The sequence below is a fragment of the Sitodiplosis mosellana genome, unplaced genomic scaffold, assembly GCF_009176505.1.
Source record: "Sitodiplosis mosellana isolate CC-2019 unplaced genomic scaffold, AAFC_SMos_1.0 Smas_scaffold_17, whole genome shotgun sequence".
Taxonomy (NCBI): domain Eukaryota; kingdom Metazoa; phylum Arthropoda; class Insecta; order Diptera; family Cecidomyiidae; genus Sitodiplosis; species Sitodiplosis mosellana.
In genome coordinates, this window is record NW_022595259.1 from 744783 (window position 1) to 762907 (window position 18125).

General features: G+C 35.9%; 1 protein-coding gene across 2 annotated transcripts in view; it reads left to right on the top strand.

The window, feature by feature from the left end:
- Positions 1-18125, top strand: part of LOC129568204 (protein Daple) — a 92330-nt gene that overhangs the window by 52133 nt on the left and 22072 nt on the right. For both annotated transcript variants that reach the window (XM_055445846.1, XM_055445847.1), the window contains one exon: positions 17432-17611. In XM_055445846.1, the coding sequence (XP_055301821.1) occupies positions 17432-17611 (180 nt within the window). The remainder of the gene's footprint in view (positions 1-17431; positions 17612-18125) is intronic.

The following is an 18125-nucleotide window of genomic DNA, read 5'->3' on the forward strand; positions in this document are numbered from 1 at the left end:
AGTTAATATCGGAGTATGTGTGCGGAATGAAGATGTGGCAATGAGTTATGGCTTCAGCCACGGATGTCAAAGACGATCTGGCATTGCGAACGTGCCAATAAATGATAAAGCGCGATAATTCCTTGTAAATGAATAATTCATACGAATAAAATTCTTCTTCTTTTTTCTCTCCTGATTCACATTCAAATCGATAAATTATCCGCCGTTAGAACGGTTTAATGATGACCAAGTCATACGGTGTGCGAGTATTCATTTCTTGATTAATGAATCGACAAGTGCATTGCTCTCGTGTGAATGTGTTAAAAAGTTTGAGAAACATCGATTCCAAGACACATCCGCGCCATCAAACGCCTGTTGAAAGTGTGTTCAATTAAAGTTGGTTCGCGGTTGCCAAATGGCCATTTCCCAAGTGAATAATCGTTAGCGTCGTGGCGAGAAAATACAATTACAAAATCGCTTTGTGTGAAGCAAATATTGGTCGTGACCGACGACCGGCTGAACACTACGAGTTCTTTCAGCGTTTATTGTGTCTAGTCCGCACGAAAACCGACCATTGTTTTAATACTTTTCGGCGGAGCTCAAGCTGTTTGCGTTTTTGTCGCACACACTCCGAATAATGTGGTCATGTTCAAGTAAATGTTCGCCGTTGGCTCATTCGCACTAAACTTGCTGTCGCTTCAAACCGACGCTAATCGAGATTCTAGTTTTTCGTGTTGAACACAATCTATTCTCGGACTTTTTTAAAGTTTTTATTTCTTTCTTCTCAGTTTTTATTCCTATTTTTGTCGTTTTCACTGGAATTCGTACACTTTTTTTCAAGTGTTTTGCGTGTATTCAGAAAGAAGCGTATGTTCTACACAAAAAAAAACTCTTTTTCACTGTTGGTCACAATGTTCGTTTTACATTTGGCGGTTCTAAGCCATGCAACCGAATAGACCAACTTATCAGATAAAGCATTTAAACAAAAGGGAAACATACTTTGAATGGGACATTTGCAAATCAATAATTTCTCTAGAATTTTGTGACCATTTCAAATAAAAGTGTCTTTCAAACTCTTTAAACTGCAAGGAAAACTGCTTCTGTCTTTTAAACTGAAGTATATGAAAAGGTGAGTTGAAGTACAATCATTTCTGAATTCAAGTACATTTTAACTGTTGAATCATTAGAATTAGAACTATCTGAGCTATTGATGATTCTTTGTAGATCTTTTCATTCCGATGCCATTGGTTCAACCAAAGCTCATAAATCGACATGCAATTCGAAAGGTTCTGAGGCATTGGTTGGAATTCCAAGACGATGCATGGCTTCACTCTTCTGAGTGTGGTAAAGATTTTTCAATTGTAAACATTGAGAAAGGAAAGACCGTGTTCATTCCACATTCGACCTGTGTTTTGTATTAAAAATGCGACACGTCGAAATATGCAAAGCGAGCGAGCGAGAGAGAAACTTTGAAGACAATCAACGAAAACAATCGACTTTTAACTTCTTTAACAACGATCGACAATTGCTTTGACCACAAAAAGTGGGGTCAATATTTTCTAGCTCGGCTAATTTGAGTCGTTGCAAAAATCTTCATTTTGGCCATTTAAAGAACCATTTCAAACTTTGCCTTGAGAAAAACCGACCATTTACGCTTTAGTTCTTTGCGTTGATTGTCTCCATAATTTTCGTTTCGGTTAGTAAACGTTCAGTTTCTTGATTTTACATTCTTTGCCTCGGAGTTTTCTGCGTTCATCCATAAAAAATGTTTGCATACGAGGCGACACTTGAAAACTTTGAACTTGGTCAGTCACAGGCTACCCAAGTCAAATGTGTGAAAACGTGACTTGAATTATTCGCTTCTGCTTCTTCTTTTTCTTCCTTTCGGTTGGCGTTTTAACCGAAATAAAGTAACCAGCAAAAAAAAGTTCATTAGAACGAATTCGATGTTCATTGATCTCGGTGATTGTGATTCGACTCGAAGATTTATTCAAATGCGTGCTTAACGACGGGAAACCAGTCATGCACGATGAAGAATAATGACTTTTAATTCTCGCTGTTGTTTTCAATCATTTATTTCTCTTTTTTTCTCTTTCATTAAATGATTTTTTTTTGCCAAACGATTCGAGAAAGGAAAAAATTGCGAATTATCTCAGTGGAAAAAAGTTAAATGTTTGATTGCGGATGAAAATGTTTGCGAAGAATTGTTGTGAGTGTGTGAATTTTGTGAAGTCGACGACCGTTGGCCCGATTCAGTGATGCAACGGCATCAGTTCACTGTTTCGTTTCGAAAGTGAGAAGAAAGTTTCCAATTCAAGTTCAATTCCATCGGAAAGAAATGGCATCGTATCGTCAATCTATTTAGTAGCATTATGGATGGGCATTAGTGTCAAAAAGGTATCCATTTCCTCGATTGCTTTCGAACTTTAGCTCGTAATTATTCTTTCTCTTTTTATTCGAATATACTTTCGATTTTCAAGCACAGAAAAAACCACAAAACACGCTAGTTCTTTCACTTGGCACGATAAATCAATGTACTTTGTGTGTGGTGTGCGCGATTTCCAATATCATTGTTAACTGTCGACTGTGTGCTCACGAAATGCAATGCTCTCTCAAGAGCATGCTTAAAATCGGTCACAAGAATGGGCAGCGCAAAGTGGAATAAACAATAACGGCTGCAGCCGAAGACATGATTTTCAGTTGAAAACGGTGCACATTCAAAATATATATACATATATAAATTCGATGCACGACCAGACGAACCCATGAGAGCGAGCATTTTTCTCGAGCAGATTCCAAATGGTTTTTCTGTTACTGTTGTTGTTAAAGCTAATTTAGCTTGATTGTTGTCGTTGTCGTCGTCGTCGTCTTCGGAACTGAAGACCAAAAAGAACACTTGTTTGTGTTGCGATACTTTCTCTTGAACAGGGTTTGAGCCCAAAAGACAAACGATAGATCACATCAGACATTTAAATCATTTCGAATATTTCATTGGCAACGAAATTCATCCGATTGTTTAGCATATATTCGATTTATTCGATACTCGATTTTTGGGGCCATTGATTTTCGCTTGTATCGAACGAATTTTTGGCGTTCGAAACACATGCGACCCAATCATTTCAAACAACACAGTCGCACATTTATGGCGAGCGCGCATTTATGAGAGCAGTCGTGCAAATGAAATTTATTGGCCGTTTGTCGGTATGTGTCTCTCAGCTCTGTCTGAGCGATGGCACCTTATCCACCAAATGCGATACAATTTTTATAATAAATGGTTATAGTTTTGGTCGTATTGTCTGTTTACCAACACGAATTTTGCACTAAATCAGTCAATCTCTGTGTCGCTCTTCTTTGTTTCGTCTCTTTTTCCTCTTTTCCGCTTGTTCGCTCACTCGTTCTCGATTCTCTCATTCTTTTGCTCTTGCTCATTCGTTCTCATGCCACTTGTACTTCGTGGATTGTGTCACATTTCAACTTTGGCAAGTGAAAAACTTTTCACTTTTATTACTGTTGTGTTGGATGTTTCATATTTACGGCCCAATGGCTTCCATTTCGTCTCATTTAAATAATAGAATTGCCCAGATATGAACATTGCTAGACGTTGGCCGCATTTTGTTTAATTTTCCCATTTAAATGCAGCATATTTTTCATGCTGATGCTTCCCGTCCGAAAAACCAACCAGACTATTCACCAATATATTAAACACGTTGCGCCATTTTCGAACCCATCCATGTCATACTCGCTTCGAACAGAAGCGCAACGGACAAACGTGCAAATTAAATAAAATGTGAAATGAATGCCTCTTCACTCAATTAACATGACAACCGCGGCACAAGATTGTTTCTTGACGGCGCCACATAACTGACTCGTTGGGCCTCAAAAATTTTAAATGAAAAGTAGACAGCGGAATTAGATTCTATCCACTCGGTAGAGTACACTCATCAAATACTCACATGAAGCCCAAAAACATCTGTCGACATTGCAAACGATGTTTCGAACGGTTTCTTTTCTACAGACAACGCTATTGTACGTGTCCAAAATGGCTTTCATCTAATTGAATGCATTCACACGGAAAAAAGTATCCACATCTATTTTTAACCGAGTTGAAAAGAAATCGAATGAGAAGAAATTGCCGAAAAATTGAAAGTTTATCAAAAACTTGACAACTATTAATTGAAAATTTGGAGTTGACGTTGTAGAAAATCATGATTCGTACTGATATTTTGACAGTTTTGGCATTGATATATGCACAAATGTCCAAGAAAATGGAAGAAATAAATACGAAAATAGTCTGAACAAATTAGAGAAAGTTCCGACAAATGTGATAAAAGAACTACGGATAAAATTGAAGAAATCGCGGAATTTTCGAGAAAAAAAAATAAACTGAAAATTTCATCGAAAAATCAAAAAATCTTTTGAAATATACAAAACAATTTACGAAAAAAATTTGGGAAAAATCTCACAGTTCATTAGGAAAATTCACCCGGAAGTTGAATAAACAGTTTGAATTTGACCAAATGTCCGAATTTGGCGCACGGCTGAAAAATCTGAAAACCGACCCTTTGTTAACTCATTAAATTTCATTCGCCTAATTTCCATCATAATAAGAAGAATAACAAATGGAATGTGATGTGAGTTGTGAATGTGGGATTAATTTGACTTTTAATCAATTAACTACAACCAAAAGCGACACTTTCAAGTTGTTCTCAACTGCCCAAATGGAGAAATATGCGTATAAAATAAAGTCAAAAAATCTAACGGTGAAGTGGCCAAACAAAACATTATTAAGTTACTAAACAAACGAGATCGACTCAATAAAAAAAAATCTGAAGAAGTCGAACAATGCTCGAGCATGCATAAATTAGTAGTAACTGGCCCACCAGATGTTTTTGGGCGAGTCAGCATGAGCAGCACCATAAATGTAAACACGACCGTAGCAAAACAACAATTTCAATTAGTTCGTTTCATTTGATATATCTCTACACATTTAGATCGATCTCCATATCGCTTGTGTTTTTTCCTCTTCCTTCATTTTACGGTAAGAGACGGTAACAAGTTACAAGTTCCACCTTTTCTGCCCGTGTGAACGTGTTTTCTTCTTTCGCTGCATCCATAACAAGTTAAAATTGTCGTCGTTTCAAAGCGTTCGCACCGTTTTGATTTCGTCATTCATGAAATAATCACGTCGCGGAACAAACACGCAAAGAAAAGTCGAGCATCGATTAAATTCAATGATTGGCAAAAAAACAACCAACAACACGCCCACCAAACACCATAAACACAACGAATTTCGTTATTTTCTGGGGCCATTTAGTCAAATCGCATGCTGCAAGCCAATATTCAGTCAGAGCCGCGCTGCTTGAACATTAGTTTTATGACAAAATTGTATGAATTTCCAAGCAAAAGCAACGGATATCGTAAACAATGAGTTTTTGGTTTTCACTTTCCACACAATTTTTTGCACACTTTTCTGTTTCGCTGAATTTTTATGCATTTTGTTGATTTTCGCACGATTCTTTACAGACTCTGTATAGTTTTGGTATCTGGTTTTGTGTTTTATAGTTGCATTTTTATTATTTTTCTCGTTTTTTCTTCTTCTTCTTCTTATTTTTTATTTTATTTCTGCTTTTCACAAAAAGTTGTGTTTTTCTCGTTTCTTTGTGTAAATTTGAATATTTTTTGTCGTATTTCAATCGATTTTAACGTATTTCTTTTAATATTTTACGCACTTCCTATCATTTAGTACTTTTCTCCATGGTGCCATCATAAGCCGCCAATTTGAAAAATCGAAAAACGATTTTTTCTATCATCTTTTGATATTTTTCCACCTTCATCACAACTCTTTCCTACATTTTTATTGTTTTCCCATTAATTTTTGTCATACAATTCATCGATCTCAACGGTATGACTCATTTCATATCCTGTTTTGACCGAATCGCCAATAATCAACAACAAAATCGGTGAAAATTGACAAAATTCAGCAAACAGTCGATAGAAGACTGGTTCGATCTGGCGATTCGTTGTCGATGCAATACGAAAAGCAGAAAAATGAAAGTGAATAATAAAAAAAAAACGTATAATAAAAGTGCATCGCTTGTTCAAGCGATAATTGTGTGGCGTTGTTTTGTGCATTGTTCGGCTGTAAATTAATTACTTTCAATGGGAATAATAAAATTTAATGCGACATGGAATATTCGATATTGAGAGATCTGGCCGCCTGTCGCACGATTGTTGCGAGTAAATTGAATTTTTGCGTGCAATCGGTGCATTTGTCGCCGGCTGATAAAAATCGGCTTTCATCACCTTCATCGTGATGCGCTTCTCTCAATTGGTCGCTCATCTCTTTCTGTTTTTCGATATTTAGAGCTTTTTTTGCAGACGGAGAGTTCGTCTTATTCTCTGCCCCTCTTTTTTTCGATTCCCGTGTTCTCAAAACCGCACTCGTTCTTTCTTTTTCACTCACTCAGCATCAGCATCATCGGCTTGATGTTGTTAAAATTCAGCGTTTGAAAGGCATCGCGTGTTGGTGTGCAATAAGATGTCATTTGGTGAAATCCAAATGTGAGATGCAATTACGCTTTATCGCCAATTATGAAAACAATCCGAGTGCATTACGGATGCATTATTGCGAGTGTTAACGCGGCGAGAGGGAATGTGTCATCCGACCGGTGGCAGCAGCAGCAGCAGTACAACTGCAATTATTATTGAAAATGCACGTAATTTTCATTGGAAGCGATCAATTTACGCGGCACGCTAGAGTTAGAGCCAGAGCCGATAACACAGCAAAGTGGGCAAAGAAAATTGATACAATCTGGTACGTGCTTGCGAATCGAAAATAGATTTCTTGGAAAAAAGCAACGGCATAGGCAAAATGGTTTTTTTATTTCAATTGAGATAGGCCTCATATTATCTACGCCAACGATTCAATTTTTGCAATTGCATTTTTTCTCTCGCTTTTTATTCTTGGCAACGGAAACATGCAGAGACATATCGAGTACGGAACCGAAGGCGGGCACACGCACCCAAAGTAAAAGTGATTTTACTTGCATACAGACGAGAAGAGGAGAAAAGGAAAAATAACAAACATACCACATGCTGGAACAATGATAAATCGCATTGGTTACGCGAATGTCGTTTCTCTTCTCTACACTTGATTCCGTGTTTGAAATCTCTCTCGCACGAACAAACGAACGAAAAAAGCCCCATTTGAAATTCGTAAAAAGGCTTTCACTCATTTCCCGGTGCATTTAACTCGCTCCAATTCACAAATTGCTGCACTGCTGCTGCACACCAACTGCGTCTCTCTCTCGCAATTTATCGAGAGCAATCGCAACCACTGGCCAATCAATAGCAAAATACCATTTTTGGTAAAAATCGGTTGACAACTCAGTGTTCATTTCATTGATTGCATGGCGATTTGTTTGATACTTGTTAATTGTCATTGTTAGTGGTTGTATCGCTATGTCTCTCTGCAATTCAAATACACACTCGACTCCATTTATCACAAACAAAATTATGCACAACGGCAGCCGTACATGCATTATTTATGAGCAATCGCATTTTTTTTTCTTTCGCCCAAAACCACAGTTCGATTCGCGCGCGTACAAGATTTCGATCGAGTGGCGAAAGACAGGAAAACACAGACCGTCTGGCGAGAAAGTATTGGCGAATAACAACAACGCAGAAAAAAAAAAGAAATGATTTAATGCCTGCTGAAATGCGATAATAGAAATTCGATTTATGTGAAATCTAGAAAGTGAGTCTCTTCGCAGCCGTTTTTATTTCGTCTGGCATCTTTTGAATTACAACCAATAAAGTAATAAAGTCTTGATTTTGGCAAGAAATTTATATCCAATAAATCCACATAATTATTATGTAATGTCATATTGTTTCTGAAATATTTCTTGTTATTCTAATTGGATCTGCTCAATTTACTACATGGCTTAAGGTGTGGCGCTTAATGCATACACGGTACACACTACGGCTCCAAATCGTCAACAAATCCCGAATACACAACACGCAAACTACGTCTAGCTACATAAATCATGGCTCAGTGGATTCAAATAATCACATGACACATCAAGAGACAAACGACGACGCACGCCACAACTGCGTCTGTCGCATTCAAATGAGCCTCTAAGCTCAACACAAACTGATTAAATTCATGCGCTTGAAACCATCCCATTTCCGTTGCCATACACATTGACACACTTCACAAGGATTTTTTTTTTCCTTCTTTTCAATCTCGCTACCTTTTTTCAACATTCAGACAGATTTTAGTTTGACTCTATCAGAGCTTGTGTGTTGTATGGAATTGTGAATAAAAATTGGATTCATTAGAATAGTGAAAAAAAAACGAAAAACGTGAATTTCGAAGGAAGAAAACAAAAAAAAAACATAAAAAATTTGATAAATCGTGTTTGTAAGCATGAAGCATAGACCAAGTTTAAGTGACAAAGCCAAAAACGAAACTTTATCGCATATTCCACTTTCTTCGGTATAAACTTGGTCTCGATTTACAGGTCAATAGTTATGATAAATGAAGGTCAAACCTCAAAGGCATTTTGGATCTTCAATGTTTCATGGAAGAATGAAGAAAAGAAAGAAAAGGTAGAATATTTGATTAATTCGAAGAATTCATTGATATATTCTTTAAAACAGAAAAATGTTTAAAGTAAAAACTCAGCTCAAAATAAAATAAAAAGTGTAGACCAAAATGGCTTTACTTCAAAGTACGAAATAGTTAAATTTGGCGCTGCAAAAGAAGAAAAACTGAACATTTATTAAAAGTTAGAATATTGAACAATTTGCTTCATAGAAGAAAATTTCGGCTACAAGAGATAAAAAATTGCAATTTCTTTCAAAAAAATTCTTGACCCGAGTTGTTTTCGTTGGAGTTGTTCGATAAAAGCGGTTTTGTTGAATGAAATCCATGGCCGTAAATATATTGCCGGAATACCAAAAAGACAGCCAATGACATCTCTAAACCAACTTATTGAATTATTGAATATTTCGAGCAATTGTGTGTGGCTTGAGTTGAATATAATCAACTTTACGGCGACACTAGCAGCTTCTCTACACACACATCGTAGAAGAGAGTACAGAAATCATAGTATTTTGGCAAATGCATCGAGTAACCATTGCGAAACATCAATACGTTTTGGCTAACGCGTAGTACCGGCCCATAGAGAAGCTGTTTGTGTCGCCGTAAAGTTGATTATATTCAACTCAAGCCCTACACGTTTGAAAAAAGTTGCCGAAAACGACAATGATTCAATGAGTTGGAATTGAGATGGCATTGACTGCTATGTGTCAAATGACTTACATTTGAAATGTATTGTGGCACTTTCCCTATGTCCATAGCCGGTAGCGTGCAAAGCACGACGCTGGCGAAGCAATTGTTTCGGGCGGCATTTTTTTGAGGGCGGCAAAATTGGTAAAATTGGAGTTTACACTAGATAGAATTGATTTTTAAAAGTGATGACCTTTTTTTTGCTCTTCAAATTTTGATGTTGGGGCGGCAATTTGCATCGGGCGGCAAATTTCCTTTGCACGCCGCCGTCCATAGCAATGAACGACGAAAATGGTTTCGAAGTAAACTTTAATTTTTTAGTGGTTATTACAACTAATTTTGAATGGGCAATTATTCAATTTTCAGGATCACATATCTAATTTAAATATGAATAATTGTCTGTTTTAATCAGATAAAACCGTTTGATTTATGGCTGACAGTAATTTATTAGAAAATAATTGTAGTAATATTTGTATCCAAAATGTGACTTCTTCTAATTCAAAGCTCGAGCTACAGCCCCACATCCGAAGAGAAATGACCTTCCTCAATGAAGTCATTCATTTACTTCATGACCATAAATATTTGAACAATGCTTATTGAGCATACAATATTCCGTTGCTTCATCCGAAGCACCTTTATTTTTCATCACACCAGATGACAGCATGTACGAGTGACGAAATAAATGAAAAGACGGCAAATTCTTGCCAATTAGTAATTTATTGTTATAAATGTATTGCAATTTAATGAGGTGAAAATCCAAGAAGTATCAAATGACAATGAGTGCAGGTGGTATGTACAATTGTACAATAAAATATGTTCCGTAGATTTTTCTGTGGTTTTTACAATATTTTCAGTAAAGTAAAACTTTACAATAAACCTGTTTAATCTTAAAAAACAGAAACAATCTAAAATTTTGTTGAAATGCATAATAAGACGTCATTTCAGAAGTAAATTTCCTCCGATTTGTCCCACCAAAAAATGTCTACAGATAAATTTGGTTTCGATAACACGATATGGATTAAATCAATGGGACGCATCGAGCGTTGTCCAATTTGATCTGGAAATCGATATGAAAATATACGCCTCTTCCTGTGTGGTGAAATCGCTTATGATTCTCTGCCGTGATACTTTCATTATTATGAACACCAAACCAGCTGGTGTTATGTGAACCAGAAACCTAATTAACGTAATTACGACCGATTCTAATAATCAGTCGAAGATTTCGTCTCTCTCTCTCTCTCTCTCTCTCTCTCTCTCTCTCTCTCTCTCTCATTTGCTGTTGCAAAATTGTCATTCACAAATCGATAATCGTCCGGCCAAAGCGAAACGGTTTGTGTGCGAATGGACGCGCGGTGTAGCACGTGTTCTCGGGGCATTGATTACAAATAAATTTAGCGAGAGTGTGATGGTAATCATTAGATAATGATGTGGTTTTAATTACAATCGACTCGATAAATATAAATGTGGTTCATTATCGTAATCCCATTCATCGGCGACGCGTAGCAGCGCATTGGCTGCATGTTGCTGTGTTGCGTGCATGTGTATCAATGGCGGTGGCGCTTGTCGACGTATTTAGTCTATTGTTTTGGCAAATGGAAATCGAGTTAAATTATGTGCAATTTATCAAATGCTAGCAGTAATTTGACTTGAAGAGTCAAAACAAATGGAACTGTGGGATGGGGTGCTTTCACTACATTTTGCTCGTTCGCTCGCTTGTTCGCTTCGTGATGTAACATTTGCAATGCACGCTCTGGCATCGTCCGGAACATTCAATGTAAAATCATTAAAGTCAATCATTCATGTTGTTGATTTAGATGCACAGTCTCGAAACAATTGCTACCAATTTTGCACGTGCAATGTTTATTTTCGGTGTGTATCATTGAATTATTTGTGGCTGGCGCTAACGAGAGAGTGAACGAATGTGAGAGAAGTATTCTAATCGATATTTTGGGGCCACCAAAGAAGTGCACTCACTCTTCTTCAATTTCGGTTTCAGTTTCGATGCAAACTTTAAAGCTATTTCTATTTTCGATGATTTGAAAAATTGCACTTCGACCCATCTTCGCCTGAGCACTATAAATCAAACGGAAGAATAGAGTGCGCACCATTTTGTTGATTTTTCGCTCAAATAAAACATTTCTGTGAAATGTCTGAATAACGATGCAGGGTGAAAGAAGCCATACAGTGTACTACTCGGCACACCATGCACATTTCCTCTTCATACACAAAACTCAACGACGCAAATCATTTTACATAGTTTCTGCACATCATCATTTATAGCTACATTCAGTTTTTTGCTCTGTACAACAATATTTTCAGTGGCGTTTTCCACTTTTGCCGTATTTACAGTGATTACGTCATACTTTAATTGAATTTTACTCTCATCGCCGCTTTTTTTTACGCTGAACAAATTTCGAAGAATTGACTCGCTCCGCTCATTTCTTGGAACGACTTTTTTTTACGTTCGCTGACATTAGCCGTATTTTTTTGCTACAAAAACTATGGTAGGCGAGAGACAGAAATACGCCAAACAGCTGATTGCCACGACAATTTGTTGGTAAGCATGGAATTAAATGTGCGGAGAAGAAAAAAAAAATGCTTTGGTATTTGAAGCGAATATTTTGTTTAAGGAAAAATATTTTGTTATGGTAATATGAATGTCATCCAAAACACACCCATTGTAGCGTGCTTTTATGTCACCAATTGATATTGCAAACGCCAGCGTTGACACTTTATGAAGTCACGATGGTGTTACTCCGAAAAATATGCACAATTTACATAACTCACACTTGGCGATTTGACTTTATTTTTAGATTTGGTGCGTTTCGACGATTCAGCATTTGTGTTTGAAAATATAAATTTTTTTGTTATTTCAGTGAATGTAAGTATTAATAACGTAATGGACATAGTACGTAACTTCTGAAGGTGATTATACTTGATTTGTTGATGGTTTTGAGGTGTCGAAACGTCAAACTGTCGCAGAAAATTTTATAAATTCCTTTGTGAGCCAGTTTATTGTTTGGAGTTTCGAAGTTCATGATCAATTTTACAGTAATAATCTCCATGTTTTTCCACAATATATCTACAAAATTGTACGTTCCAAAGTTTTTGTACCCTGATTGTTTTTTAGACGATTGTGAAAAAATGCCACTAAAATTTTACCCGCTTGTCGAAAGTAATATATGTTTCAGCTTCGAAATTGAAGACCTATATGGTGCTGTTGAATTTTTTTTCTTGTAGTTTCGACGCTTTATAGAGTCCTTACACATATGAAGCATACAGTAATTCAAGCAGAGTTTGACTTATCCGCCAGATATATGCTATGGCATAAAAAAATATGCGCATATTTTTTGGTACATTTGGATTTTGTGACTAACTTACCATGTAAATTCATGTGGATACCACGATTTTTTGTCCCAAATTCGTGATATCCATATGAATTCACATGGTAAGTTAGTCACAAAATCCAAATTTACCAAAAAATATGCGCATATTTTTTTATGCCATAGCATATATCTGGCGGATAAGTCAAACTCTGAATTCAAGTCGATCAATAAAGACATCACATGTCTACATATTTATTTATATTATCGATTTTGTTTGTCACAATATGCCAATGACATGCTCATTTCATTGGGACATCCTTTCTTTTCATATTGTGAAATAATCATGATCAGCCGTCTTTCATTGGTATTGAATAACAATGCTCCAGATATGTCATTTTATTAAAAATCTGGAAAATTGTATCGTGTCGAATCCCAGGAAATCAATTCCAATTAACTCCATTTGTGATTATTTTAAGACATGGGGAAGATATGTATTGTATTTATTTCTTTATTTCTATTATTAAATTACTAATCAAAAAAATTAAATATTTCGCAATTTATTATTTTACTTTTCCGTACACAACGTGTCAAGGGAAAGTATAGGAATTGGTCCCGAAAACTTTTTTCGCAAAATTAGCTTAGATCATCATAAAAACTCATGAAACGCGTAGAAAACCACTTTTTGAGACACTTTTCCGTTCGTGTGCCGTCGTCGTCGTTGTCGTCGTTGTCGTCGTCGTAGCTGTTTGTAAACACGATAACTCAAAAAATAATTGAGATAATCAAAATCTGGAAATGCCAAAAGTTTTGTATCCAAAAAACTTAGTTTAAGTTCGAAGATGAGCCATTTTCGATTTGATCCTGGCGTACTTGCCCTAAGAAAAACCTCAAAAAATTGACACTTTTGTATGGAAGGTACCCGTAAATCGACTCTGATTGGCTCCAAACTTTCTGAGATTTCATTTTTTGGGAAAAAAATAAGATTCTGAAAGTTTGAAACCAATCGGAATCGATTTACGGGTACCTCCCATACAACTTTTTTAAAATTTTGACTAAAATTACCGATTTTTGGACAATTTTGTATGGGAGGTACTCGTTAATCGATTCTGATTGGCTTCAAACTTTCTGAGGTTTCATTTTTTGGAGAAAAAATAAGAATCCGAAAGTTTCATGTTGATCGCATTTGCAGAAGTTTGATTTTTTGTCCTCAATTTCGGCCGACATTTTCTTGGAAAAAATTGAGGGCCAAAAACCAAACTTCTGCAAATGCAATCAACATGAAACTTTCAGAATCTTATTTTTTCTCCAAAAAATGAAACCTCAGAAAGTTTAAAGCCAATAAGAATCGGTTTACGGGTACCTCTCATACAAAATTGTCGAAGTTTTAGTTAAAGTGACCGATTTTTCACTTTATTTATATTATTATATTTTCACTGCCTTAATTTCAAGAAAATTCACAAAAAATAATCAAAAGTACCCCAAGAGAAACGGCCAATATGTTTATACGCTGTCTATCCGCCGAAAATGCACTACAATATATTCACGCTTATTGAACGCCGAATCGAATATATATTCTAGTGTATATTTGGCGTATTCTTCGGCGTGAAACATATTGAAACATATTCAGGCGCCCTCTGGTGGCCATGAATGCATTCGTTTATTCAATATGTTTCACGCTGAAGAATACACCGAATATACACTAGAATATATATTCAATTCGGCGTCCAATAAGCGTGTATATATTGTAGTGTATTTTCGGCGGATAGACAGCGTATAAACATATTGGCCGTTTCTCTTGGGACCTACGGACAACGCAGGCCAACGGTACGGAAAAGTTCGGGATTACCAATGTAATTCTTTTTATTTAAGTTAGTATTTGGATTTCATCCAGGTTGATTCTACTAACTTGCCAATATCAGGAAGAGAGAGAAAGTTTTGTCCACTTCCTAAGGTAAATTGATATGAATTTGAAAAAAAAGGAAACCTTTAGCAATTATTGTGGACTTAACTTTCATCGTTGATACAGGGAACTTATTGGATGAGAAACTTTACATTAAAGCCCGAAAATAAATACTATGGGCGTGGATATTACATTGAGGAATTGATATTCACTGAAAAAAAGTCCGTCTTAATGGTGTTTCGTATTTATTTCAAGATTAATTTTTAAGAAAAAGCTAAACTCCATTTCATCGTTTCCCGTGAATGACTTTAAGCAATGAAGTAAATGGTTCAAGTTTCATGTATAGAAGTTTCAATAAAATTTCATTTAATATGTACAAGTAATAATAATAATGGAGATTTCGTGATATTTACCGTAGTGTCACTTTTGTTGACAATCATAACACAGTAATACATTAGAAATACACTTAGTGAAATACTGATGCAACTAATGAACGAAGGAACAAACACAAGAAAAACATGCCAAATGATTATCTGATCCCATTCATGATAAAAGCAGAAAAATAGAAATGATCTGTAGATAGTTCAGTTTAAGCCATTGAATCTGGTATCGTTAAATTCGCCCCCCCCCCACACTCGAATTAAAAAAATATCCAGAAATCAAATTGAGCCTCCAAAAAAAAAAAAAAAATGAAAATCCAATGGACGATATCGCTTCCAAATGTTTGTTCGCATCATTTACGGTGAATCGGACTCGCGTTCCAAGTAAATTTTCCTCCATTAATAACTCTCTATAAGTCAAAAAGAAAATCGGTGGCCGTTTGCGTGCAAAAAGCAACAGCAGAATGCAGTAAGTAGAATCAAAGTAATGAATCGATTCCACTTGACCGACTTTTTATGTTCGACTTTTGTGTGTGTTCGACTGTTTTTTTTCTTTGCATCGGAATATGCGAGTGAATATTCTATGGTTGCACGCTGCACGGTAACTTGTTGCATGATTTGGCGAAAGCCGTTAATTTCCTTGAAAAGATGTGCTGCTTGTGAATGAGCTACTTTTCAAGTCGACAGAGGGCGAAGATTTGCCGATTGAACGTTGATTTACACACAATGGTACACGGATTACGCGATTGCATTTGCAATTTGGTGATCGTAATCAGTGGCACACAAACAATTTGACGATTGTGAAATGGTGAATAATTAAAACGGAATGGGAAATATATCGCAGTCGGTGGCTTGTCATTATGCTTCGGATGCTTTTCGGGTTGAGTAACAGTGAGCGCATGAGAGAAATATAGAAAAAGAAACGATTCCGATAAATCACGTCGATTGAATAAATTACTGGCACAAGACTTGTATTTATGGGCTCAATTGTAAATCATTTGTTACAAATCAAGTGCCGACGAGCTGCATCGAGCGAGTGAAATGAACGAACGAAGCAAGTGAACGCTTCGCTTTGATTCATAATGTTTCACTATGTAAATGGGCCAAACTGCACAACCGAATTGACATTATGATATGATGGCACACATTCGATTTGCCTTTGAAAGACAATAAATTATTATGCAGCCGAAGAAACGATGCGTTAGATTGGAAATGGTAAATTGAACGATAAATAGCATCTCGATAAATGACGCGCACGACATGAATTGTGAAGGGAAAAATTCAAGCGGAAAACATTTGCTCGAACTAATATTTGCAGGCAATCATTTGAATTACGTGATGAAAAAAACCACGCAAACACGAACTTTCATGCAACGTTTTGATTAAATCAACGATTATCGTTGATGGAATAACGCATTTTAATGCGGTTTATGCAGCGGCAACTCTTTTCATTTTTTCATATTATCAAATCAAATTAGCAAATGCCTTCACAACAACAATTTTCTGCGAAATGATCAATTTTTTCATGAATTCTCAATTGACTAAAACTAAAAAAGTACATGAAATTCATCAATCAACAAAGAATTTTTGATGAACATTTGTGGTTTTCCCGAGTGTTTCTCCGAATCACTTGAAATCCATTTTTTCTCGAAGCTTCATCTTGCTTGAAAGACACAATGACTTTTCTTCTTTCGCAAAAAATTATGATGTTGACTCTTTAAGTGGTATTGATTGTTTTTTTTTCAAACAGGTATCGATTGTTGAACTTGTTTGAAGAGTCAAATTTACTACACTTGAAATATATTGCAAACTCATCTGTTTTTACTTCTTATTCTTCTTTGTATGCTCCCGTTTTCTCAAATTCTGTCTCGGATTTCTTCTTCTACTCCAACCAAATCGGTTTTGAGCCTCTTGAATCGTGACATTCTTACGAAATATTGATTAAAATTCCAAAATAAATCGGAAATATTCCCTTAGTCCATCGAAATCGCAAGCAAAACACTTGAAATTATTCAAACTGAAAGACAACTTGGCATTTTGGGCGCAATGACATTTTGTATCACTTGAAATTCTCACACTAATTGGCACCGCTGAATTTAGACTTTAAAACCAACGTGTTTAAATGAGGCTTCCAATTCGTGAGAATGGCAACCGGATTTCGAATGAAGAAGACTTTTCAATTTCTGACTCTTTAAGATTTGACCTTCAGTTGAAGACAATTGAATAATTTATGCATTTGCCTTTTTCTACTGTTTGAACTACTGTAAACAATTCAACTCTAGATTCTTTCAACCATGAACAAATTTAAATTACAAAAAAAATGCAATTGCAAAATTGTACATAATTATTTACAAATGATGATTCGTGTGAAATTTTTCGATCTCATTAGCACTTGTCATTTGTTCGAAGGAGTTTATGTTATTCTTAGAATTGAGGAATGAATTGGTGACGTAATCAAAAGAATAAATATAATCATATAAAATCTTTAGAAATAAATAAAAACATTCTTAAAATGTCTGGTATGAAATAACTAACTTAATTTTCTCTATTTCAGATGCGAAAAAAGGAAACTGAATCATGCGACAGCACAACAATTAGCAACGAGAGTAATTTGACCAACACAAAGATGACGACAACGACTAACAATGAAATAACCACAAATCAAACGAAACAAACGATAGCTACACATGATAGCACCACACAAACGACATGCAAAGAAGATTTATTCACAATGGTAAGAGTTTTTGACATTCAAATATAAATACACTTCTCTAATATCATAACAAGCTCTTTGAAGTGTTGTTCCAGCTCACACTGAAATTTAGAGACGTGTGTTCAAAAGAATTGTGTGAGAAGAGCCAAATTCATAACACATTGAAATCAAAATGAAGATGATGTTCTGTTGAAAGAGGGAAATCATGCTTTCAGTGAATCAAAAACGCAAATAAACTGGGGGAATTTATGCTATATTTCTCTTCAAAAACTTAGCATTGGGTTCAAAAATATCTCTATATTATGCATACGGGATTGCAGTAGCTGAATAATGGCAAAAATAAACAACGAAATGGCAAACAAATTGGATTACATCTTTGATGGTCGGTTCCATTAAAACGAAATATGTCATATGATGATGATTCATATTGCTCATCATTTAAAAATTCACCTCCATTTGACCATCAAAGTTCATGCACAACTGTAAACAAAGTTTGCATCTCTTCAAACCAGTCAGACACATTTATTGCGCGCTC